Genomic DNA, 10,938 nt, shown 5'->3' with positions numbered 1-10,938 from the left:
AAAAAAAAAAAAAAACCTATAGTAGACACAGGAAAGATTATGATAAATGAGTCAAAGCATGTGATCACAAAAAGGCACCAAATCACAAAGGAAGCATGTAAGAGATGAAGCAAAAGTCAGCAAACAGCTAGCAAAATGGTAGTAATCAGTCTGTACTGAACATCACACAAACTGTGTTACAGTGCTATAGTATTTCAGAAAGTACAGTACTGCCATAAAAAGTGATACAAACATATTGAAGAGAATTAAGAACCTAAAAATAAACCCAGGCACAGTTAACTAATATTTGTCAAGGGAGGGAAGAATGCTCACTGGAGAAAAGATTTCTTCAGCAAGTAGTTTTGAGAAAACTGGATATTCACTTGTGAAAGTATGATGCCAGACCCCGATCTTACATCTCTCAAAAATTGTAAAGAAACAAAACAAAGGATCAAACAAAACCAAACCAATAGCAAACCTTGGAAATCTTTCTGTAGTCCTGAGACTATAGTGGACTATAGTGAGGACTATGGGCGCCTCGGTAGTGGGTGTGATATGGGAACATATGCCGAAGAGGTCTGATTCTATAAGTCTAAATGAATACAGTATTATAAACCAGTGTTGCCTCAATAAGAATATATACATAGAAAAGAAACATAAAATCACAATGCATATATAAATGTAGCTGGAGATACATATACCATATATATTAGCTAGATTTTCATATACTACAGATTTTCAAAACTGAAAACTAAAATTTAAAGTTGTAGGCCCTCCCTGGTGGCGCAGCTGGTTAAAGCACAGCACTGAGAATCTAAAGCCACTTCTACATGAGTTCGATTCCCGCCTGCCCCGGAGGTGACCACATGGTGTGGCAGACCTCTCCTGACCCGCCCACTGCTGCCCTCAGCAGTGTACTTCGTCAATCTGCCTGTTCTGCTCCCCACTCTGTCTATGGTGAAGACTCTCACCTCCCCTGAGCCTCTGGCCTGTACCCCAGTTCTGTATGCACAAATAAAATAAATCTTTAAAAAAAAAATTAAAGTTGTAAATATTCAACTAACTAAAAAAATGCATTCAGGGGCCTAAAATTAGCAGAACTTTTACAGTACAACGTTTTCATCCCAATAGTAGCTTCCCCTTTTTTCTGGAAAGAAAATTTTAGTGACAATGAATGTGAACCTTAAATAAAATGTAAGTATCTGGCTGTAGATTTCCTAGGATAAAAATAAAATTTTCTGCACTCAAAAAAAAAAAATTAGATGGAAGACTTAAATGTAAAAACTGAAACTAACTATAGACAAAAACATAGGGAAAATGTCCTTAACACAAATCTTGGTAATGATTTTTTTGGACATGACACCAGAAGCAATTGGATATGTATCAAAGTAAAAATCTCCTGCACAATTGGGCCCTCCCTGGTGGCGCAGCTGGTTAAAGCACAGCATTAAGAAGCTAAAGCCACTTCAGCATGAGTTCCATCCCTCTCCGGGAGGTGACCCACATGGCGAGGCAGACCTCTCCTGACCCGCCTGCTGCTCCCCTCAGCAGTGTACTTCCTGAATCTGCCTGTTCTACTCCCCAATCTGTCTCCGGTGAAGCCTCTCATCAGCCCCGCACCTCTGGCCTGTACCCCAGTTCTGTATGCATAAGTAAATAAATCTTTAAAAAAAAAAAAGAAGCTCCTACACAATAAAAGAAATAATCAGCAAAATAAAAAAATGGAATATGAAAAAATAATTTGAAAACCATCTGACTAATAGAGGGTAATATCCAAGCTATATCAGGAACTTATATAATTCAATACATGACATATTAATGAATGACTATTCAATATAGAAAATAACTTATAAAAATTAAAAATATAAACTGACTTTAAAAGTGGACATAAAAACACTATGCATAATAACTAAGATATAGAAAGCTGTGTCCACTGATAGAAGAATATGGTATGTATATGCAAAGATGTGTTATGTTTGCAAGGTGGAATACTACTCAGCTATTAAAAAAGATGATGAAATTTTGCCATTTACAAAAACATTGTTGGACCTTGAGGGTATCATACAAATTGAAATAGTCAGGGTCTCCCTTGTGGCATAGGAGTTAAAAGTCTCAGCGCTATCTCCAGCCACAGTGAAATGAGTTTGATCCCAGCCAGGAAACTAACTAGTGCTACAGACCTCTCCTGTCTTTTCCACTGCTCCCTTCAGCAGTGTATTTCAGTCAGTCTGCCTCTTCTGCTCCCCACTCTGTCTCTGGTGAACCCTCTTATCCCCTGCTCTACTGAACCTCTGGCCTATACCCCAGTTCTTGTATGCATAAATAAATAAAAATAAATCTTAAAAAAATAAGTCAGACAGAAAGACAAATACATGTAATTTCATTCATGTGAACTATAAAGAAAGCAAACAAAAAAAATTAAACCAAAATTCAGATACAGAGAACAAATTGGTGGTTATCAGAGGGGAATGGAGTTGGGGAATGGATGAAACTGGTAAAGGAAATCAGTTATATGATGATGGATGGAAACTAGACTTTTGGTGTATAGAGTCATCAAGTTATAGTGCTTTATGCCTGAAACTTATATAACATTATAAACCAATGTTATCTCAATAGAGATGTATTTTTAAATAAATAAAAATCAAATTTTAAATGGAAATAAGGACATTTTCTGAAGAACATTTTCCCAAAGAAGATACATAAATGGACTACAGTGCATGAAAAAAGCACTCACCATAGAAATCATCAGGGAAATGGAAATCAAAATCTCATACCAATTAGATGACTCTTATCAAACACACAAGGTACCATGTGTTAACAAAGATGAAGAGAAAAGGAAAGTATTGCATACTCTTTGTGGGACTGTAACCTGGTACAGACACTATGGAAATAGTATGGATATGCCTCAAAAAATTAAATAACCACCATATGGTCAGCAGCCTCACTGCTGTATCTAAGGGAAATGAAATACTCTCTTCTCCAAAATACCTGCATATCTATGTCCATGGCAACAGTATTAACAATAGTGAAAACGTGGAAACAACCTACATTTCCAGTATATAAGGACCTCAGTCTTTCTTGTCACCAGTTTCTAACCGTGTTCTTTCCAAATCCCTAAACACCCAACTAAACCACTGGTAACTGCCTATCTTAGAACTGTAACTCTGGCTACATCTCCTTCCAATACAGTAGACACTAGGTATGTTGTTTGACATTCTGTATCATTGAAGGATCACTTCACCTCTGTCTTTCAGGGACATACTTCCTGAACTTTGGACTTGACTTTCTATAATGTGTTGGGCTTGACCAACAGAATACAGAAAAAGTAACGTATAAATTCCAAGACAAAGCCTTACAACTTCTACTGTTTCCTCTGTCTTTGGTGCTTTGAAACCTCAGTGGTATGAAGGAGCTCAAACTGGAAGTCCGTGGATCAAGAGGGACCAGCTATTCCAGGTGTTTCAACAATTCAAACTAAAGACCCAGATGAACGTGTGAGGCTTTGAAAATCACCCAGTTCCAGCTGATCTAGCAATTGAAGAGAACACATACCTGAGACAAAGCAAGACAAGCAAAAGTTCCTTGTCAACACACTGAAAATTGTTGTTTTACACCACTAAGATTTGTAGTGTCTTGTTATGGATAATTAAATAACTGATATAATAATCTACATATTTTTGAAGATATTATTCAGATTTTCAACCATCATAATTTTTTCTTGATTTAATTTAAAGTTTTACTAGGGGAAATTATTTTTCTTTCAGAAAGAAAATTATCTGTGTTGATATGGACTTACCATATCCCACAAACCATTGCAGTGGTACTTCAATTGATATATTGGTGCTTTGCATTACTTCCATTTGAATTGTTCGATTTTATGTAACATCAGCAAACCAAGAGTTAGTAAGGATTTTACAGGAGAAATAGAATATGAGGAAAAAGTTTACTGTCAAAATAGATTTCTAGCATAGAAGAGTTGCTTGAGATTGCTTGACTAAATTTGCTGGACTGAAGTAAATAGGGTTTGTAAATCAGTAAAATTACTGCACGAATGCAAATTCTGGAATGATAATATAAGATCAAATTGATTGAGAGCTTTCTTCTGCCAAAAGTTGTTCTAAATTCTTTATATATATTAACTTATTTATTCTTCACCATAGCTATATGAAATAGCTATTATCATTTCCATTTTTTAGATAAAGAGACTGAGCAGAGAGGTTAAACTACTAGTCATATAACTTATAAGTACTAACAATTTAACACAGATAATAATATGCCATACTCAGTGTTCTGAATCACTAGGCTCTACTTTGTCTCCTTGATTACTCTGGATTATACAGAAATGCCTGGTCCAAAATTCTGGATATTTAATTTATAATTACTAGTGACATGGTTGCAAATATAAAGATATTATCTTTGTAAGAAGGTCAATATTGCCTGGCTTGTCCCAAAAAAAAAAAAAAAAAAAAACCTGAGTGGGTAATAGATCTAAAATCTAGTGATATACATAAAATCTACTTTATGTTTCCTTAATCATTTTACCCTAGCTAAGCAAAAAAGCTAATAAGAGTAGAAAATCTAGTTTTGATAATAAAATCTTATGTGTTTGGACCTTTAGAATGTCTCTGTATACCAACACTTTAAAAGTCTGATTGATATAAGAAGACAAGGGGAACCACATCAAATAGTGAGATATATTAATCCTAAAGAGGTAAGGACATTATTTATTGATATTGCATCTTTTTTCTCTTAAAAAGTGTGGCTACTTTTTAACTCCATGTGCTTCTATTTGTTTCTTTTGAAAAATTTTTTTATTTGGATATTAATCTCTTGTAAAAAAAGTTCACAAAGCATAAATATTATCACATTAACACATATATTAACACATATATTATCTCTCTGAGTCATCACAAGCAAATACATCCCCATGTAACCATAACTCAGAAGAATACTTTCATACTTAAAAGTAGTACCTATAGGTGCCTTGCAACTCACTGTTGACTCCCTTCTAAAAGGTAGTCACTATTTCTATCTCTAGCATTGTTTCACATTTCTGCATTTTCAAACTATAAGTAGCCTTACCAGAAGCTTAATTAATTTTTGTTGATCTTTTCAAGGAACTAGCTTTCAGCTTTTTTATTTTCTCTGCTAATATTTCATCAATTTCTATTCTAATTTTTATTATTTCTTCTGTTTAGATTTAATTTGCCTGTCTATTCCTAATTTCTCAAGGGAAAGTTTAGGGTTTTGTTTTCTAATATATGTATTCAGTACTATAAATTTTCCTCTATTATTTTTGCTGCATCTCCAAGTATCCATTTATTACTGATTTCTACTTTAATTCCATTGGTAACTGAGATATATATTGTATAATTTCTATTCTTTTAAGTTTGTTTAACTGTTTTATGACCCAGCTTAAGTTACAACTTGGTAAGTTGTAGAAGATTGTTGAGTTGAGAAGATTGATAATGCTATTAATATGCTGTACATATTAGTTAGGTTCAGTTGATTGATATTGTTGTTCAGTTTAATTATGATGTCACGATTTTGTGTGCTGAATCTGTCAGTTAATGTGGGGTATTGAAGTCTCCAATGATCACAGTGAATTACTCTAGTTTTCCTTGCATTTCTATCAGTTTTTGCCCAATATATTTTTATGTTCTCTTTTGTGCTTACACATTAGGGAAAGTTGTGTCTTCTTAGATACTGACCACTTTATTATCATATTCTGCTCCTCTTTACCCCTGATAATTTTCCTTGTTTTGAATTTAACTTTGTCTGAAATTAATAAAAGTGCTCAGCTTTCATTTGATTAGTGTTATTTAACATACTTTATCTTTCTCCAACTCTTTGTTTTTATATTTAAAAATGGGTGTTTTTTTTTTCCTTTGGTAGACAATCATTTGAATCTAATTTTTTTATCCACTCTAACAGTCTCTGACTTTTATTGGTATATTTAAACCACTGATATTTAAGAAGTATTAATATATTTGATTGATATCTAGCTTTTTTTACTGCTTCCTACTTTTTGCCTTTGCTCTGTTTCTTTTATTTTCCTTTTTAAGTTCGTATTTTTTGTTTATCCTGGAGTTATAATAAAACATTTGCAACAAACCTAAGTCCACTTTAAGTAACACTAGCCCACAAAATAAAATTTTCCATAATCTTTCATAAACTTAGCAGACAAGTTAAGTTCAAGGGAAAGGATCTGGCTTAGATACACAGCCTACTTCCCATCCTCATTTGAGTCTGCAAATGGTAGAAAGATAATTAAGTTAAAACCTTCCCCATAGTGTAATTTATTCTCCCACAGTCTTTCATGGTTGAAGAAAAGAGATCTGGCAAGATCATATCTCAGAAACTGGAAAAATAGAAATAGACAAGTCAGATATAGATAATTAAAACTATCAATTCAAGACTGACCCAACTCAGTCTTGTATTGGATTGACATGATCAACCATCACCTCAACTGACTAAGAAGAGGAAGGATAAAAATCATGAAGCTATCACTTAATATATTCCTGTTTTAAGCAGTGGTTTGCCTTGTTTAAAAAAAGTAATATACAGTGATTTGTATGAATGTACAATTTAATGTCCTCTTAGTATTAAAAATATTAGATAATATTATCTGGAGATGAGCTTGAGCTCTATCCTTCTGTAGAGGACCATAATTTTTTTTTCTTTACTTCTATTTAGTACAAGGTACTCAAATTTAGAAGAATAGTTACATGTAATTCTTACAAAATTTAAATATGGATTTTTAGGGACCTCCCTGGAAGCACAGGGTTAAAATCTCAGTTGAATAAAATGAGCTCCCAGGGAACTAATCCACTTTGAGCAGCAGACACTCTCCTGTCTCAGCCACTGCTCCTCTTGTATTTCAGTGGATCTGCCTGTTCTGCTCCCCATTCTGTGGGGAATCTTTCTGGTGAATCCTCTCACCCTCTGCACCTCTGACTTGCACCCCAGTTCTTGTATGCATAAATGAAGTAAAATAAAGCTTTAAAAATAAATACATAAAAATGGATTTTTAATTTAACAAAACTAGTTAAGAAAGGTCATCTATTATTAACTCAGAATGACCAGTCAGAAATATTTTTCTCTGAATTAATATAAGACAATATTTAATATAACAATCATATATTTGAGGACTTACTTAAAATTTGTATTTTCTGAATAACAAAATCACTTGGCATTAAATTTATATATTTTATAAGAAACTTACTTTGCTGTCATTTTTCCTGTTATATATCCTGTTTAACTTATTAAGTATGCATTAAAAATTATTTTCTAATGAAAAATTAATTATTCAATGTTTATTCACTTGACCCTCTCTCAAATAATCAGTATTCAATAATTATTTTGACATAAGGGAGTGAGAAATAATATACAGAATGTTGAACAGCAATACATATTTTTTATAGGCAGAGCTTCTAGATGCTGCTGCTGGTGTTCAAGTACGATTCAGATTAGGTGGTGTAAGTATAGATGAATTCGTATTAAGTAGTTTGAAATAACATTTTGCATTTATATGAAATGTAAAAGGTACTTTTTAAGATCAAAATGATATTTCTATTATAAAATATATGTACACCTCCCCTTTTATATTATTTTTTACAATGGAAGTTTAAATAATAAAGTACAAAAAAACAAAACCCAATGCTTCACAATTATTCAATTTCTGAAAATCATTTATGTATATCTCCCCTCTTGTTATTTTTCTTTTACTGCTGGAATAGTTTATTACTTTTTTTGATGTAATTTTTAAAAACAATGCCACTTTTTTAATTAGATTCCATTGGTCCTTTGAACCTTTCCCCCTACAGGTTAACTTTCCACCTGACATATATTATAAGATTTTCACTCACAGACCCATTGAAGATCTGTGTGCTAATAGCCCTAGAGATTATACAAAACTTCCAACAAAATACACATCTCATATTGAAAATAATAATCGTCACGAAGAAGATCATAGTGGCTGGTATCATCGTGTAGAGAACAATGACTGGAGGCTTGTTTCTGATAATGTAAGAAAAGAAAAGTACTAATGTTCAATTATATGTTTAGAAATTAATTTATATTTTTGATAAATTAATTTTAAAATTATTTTTTAATATTACTTATCATTTAACTGACAGTTTTGTGTGCAGTTACGGTAATATAGCTTTTTTCCCCTTTAAATTTACTACTTTCTATAATTAGCCTTGAATCTAGGCCATCTGTAGATATTCTCTGGTACTCATCAATTTACTAAACTTATATCAAATAGCAGATCTGAAGATCTAGTTTATTCTGTATTAATCCTGATTTTAGTGTGAGGTTTCTTGAGAACAATATATCTTACTAAAGAATGGTGGGTTGGCATGTGAATTTTCTTGGTGTGGCATAATTTAACATGTACTCATATGAACTAAACAGAGTGATTTTTATTTTATCTTTTTCTTACATTGTTCATTTTTGTGCAGTAATTGGATTCTCGCCTAAGGTATGAACTCTATATTTCTCCCACTACCATCTCACCTGTAGACCATCACCATAGTTTCCTATGCTCTTTTCCCCCATGTTTTGGCCTCCCCTCGCTGCACGCTATGGTTTGCCTACAAGTTTGTTTTTTCCCTGATCCTTTGTTTGGTTTCCCTGTATTTTCCCTATAAGAGAGACCATCTGGTATTCTCCTTATCCCTTCTGACTTATTTCACTGAGCATAATCCCTTCCAGCTCCATTCATGTGGCCACCAATGGCATGAATATATCTTTTTTGATTACTGAGTAGTGTCCACTGTGTTTATATACCATATCTTCTCACTCCATTCATTGGTTTTGGGGCATTTAGGTGCTTTTCATATCTTGACTTTTGGGAATAATGCTGCAATAAACATAGAAGTATAGGTTTCCTTCAAGTTAGTGTTTTTGTGTCTTTTGGATATATTTGCAGGGGTGGAATCACTGGATCATATGGTAGATCCATTTTTAGCCTTTCATTTTCCACACAGCTCTCCATAGTAGCTGCACCAGTTTATATTCCCACCAGCAGTGTAAGATTGTTCCCTTTTCTCCATATTCTCTCCAGCATATGTTGTTTCCAATTTTTTTTTCACACAGACAATTCTCTCTGTTATAAGGTGTTATGTCATTGTGGTTTTGATTTGCGTTTCCCTGAAAATTAGTGATGTTGAACATTTTTCATATGCCTGCTGGCCATTTGCATTTCTTCTTGGGAGAAGTATCTTTTTTGTTCTTTTGCACATTTTTTTCTGGGTTGTTTGCTTTGTTTTTGCTGAGGTGTATTAGCTCTTTTGTAGATCTTCGATATCACTCCCTTACCCATTGTATGCTGTGAAAATATGTTCTCCCCTTCAGGAGTATTTCTTTCATTTTTATTACTGTCTCTTTGGCTGGGAGAAGCTTTTTAGCTTGATGTAGTCCCACCTGTTTATTTTCTCCTTTGTTTTCTTTGCTTCGGGAGTAGAATCCTCAAAGATGTTTCTCAGGTTCATGTTCATAGTGTTTTATCTCTGTTCCCTTACATATATTTTATGTTGGATCTTACATTCAAACATTTTATCCATTTTGAGTTGATTTTTTGCATATGGTATGAGACAGTAGTCTAGTTTCATTCTTTTTGTATGCTGCGGTCCAGCTACCCCAACATCATTTATTGAAGAGGCTTTCCTTTTAACAGAGTGACTTTTAAATACGCATAGTTTATATGTGATTCAAGATCTCTTCTATAGACACTTTTTCTGTTTAATCTTCCTTTTATGGAGACACTTTCTACCTAAGAATATCTGTAAATTTGCATTTTGATCTGGTTCTATAGCTCTAGATGTTTTTATGGCATCAAGTTTCTTCATGCAAATCCCCAGTCCCTGATATACAGATTGTGAAAATTGTAGTATGCTGAGTATACTAAGTGAAAATAATCAAAGTATGAATGTATGTAGTCTTACATTTAACAAACTGTATTACATACCAGCCATGTACCTGGCATTTTCCTAGATGCTAGGAGCAAAATGGTAAGTAAGAGGTAGTCTCACCCTTGAAATACTTTGCCTTTTAATTAGGGAAAGAATCAAATAGTCTACTCACTGTAGGACAAAAAATACCTGCTTTCATAGAGGCAAATGCAGTTTGTGGGAGGTAGCAAACTGCCCTCCTTTAGCTAGCTGGTTAGAAAGAGATAGGATGACTTGAGGGAGAATGAATTGGAACTAGGAAAACAGTCAATCAGTTAGGCTAAAATAAGGGGAAACCACTAAACTTTGAGACATAATGATGAAATTGGGTCAACAGTTCTAAGAGTAGGTCAGACCTGTTTTTACAGAGATTAAAACACTCAGATTATGTCTGTTTGTTCAAGGAATACTTTGTCAGTCTTTCTGTGGCTGGAGCTTCTGAACACTTAGTGTGCAACTCACTCATCACTTAGTTAAAAATCCCTTTACAGGGTCTATCCTCTCTGCTCTTTCTATCTTGGTATATTACTAACAAGATCATAGAATTTCTTGTCTATAGTCAGACAATTTCACAATCAGTATTTCAACATTGTATTTTCATTTTCATTAGTTTTGGAGGAATACTGAAAAATTAGTGATGGAAGTCAAAAAAGAAAGTGAATTCCATTTCTCTAAACTGAAGCGAAGGCAAGATATGGAGAGGAAAAGAAAAATTAGGAAAATGGAATGGATGAGGCAAATGTAAGTTAATAAAATTAGTATCTTATATTTTTAATTGCTTTTACCACTAACACACATTGTTTTATCTTTCATTATTTAAAGTATATTATATTGAGTATTTTTCTTTATTTTTACAAACACATTATTTTTTTTTATTATTACAAAGTTTATTTTTACATCATTTTGCACATTTTTTTTTCCATCTCGATTGTAATCCCCGCGGGTTTCCCATCACCAAATCACCCGTGTGCCACCACCATAGTCCCGTGCATTTCCCTCTCTT

General features: G+C 33.4%; 1 protein-coding gene across 1 annotated transcript in view; it reads left to right on the top strand.

Moving 5' to 3' along the window:
- LOC101635776 (chromosome unknown open reading frame, human C11orf65) overlaps positions 1 to 10,938 on the top strand; it is a 28,290-nt gene that overhangs the window by 3,240 nt on the left and 14,112 nt on the right. Inside the window, exons 2-5 of the mRNA XM_004688766.1 lie at positions 4,598 to 4,690; positions 7,404 to 7,457; positions 7,806 to 8,006; positions 10,546 to 10,676. Of these exons, the coding sequence (XP_004688823.1) occupies positions 4,598 to 4,690; positions 7,404 to 7,457; positions 7,806 to 8,006; positions 10,546 to 10,676 (479 nt within the window). The remainder of the gene's footprint in view (positions 1 to 4,597; positions 4,691 to 7,403; positions 7,458 to 7,805; positions 8,007 to 10,545; positions 10,677 to 10,938) is intronic.

The sequence above is a fragment of the Condylura cristata genome, unplaced genomic scaffold (assembly GCF_000260355.1).
Source record: "Condylura cristata isolate star-nosed mole 26May11 unplaced genomic scaffold, ConCri1.0 scaffold00025, whole genome shotgun sequence".
Taxonomy (NCBI): Eukaryota; Metazoa; Chordata; class Mammalia; order Eulipotyphla; family Talpidae; genus Condylura; species Condylura cristata.
This window is presented reverse-complemented; position numbering and strand designations above follow the sequence as displayed.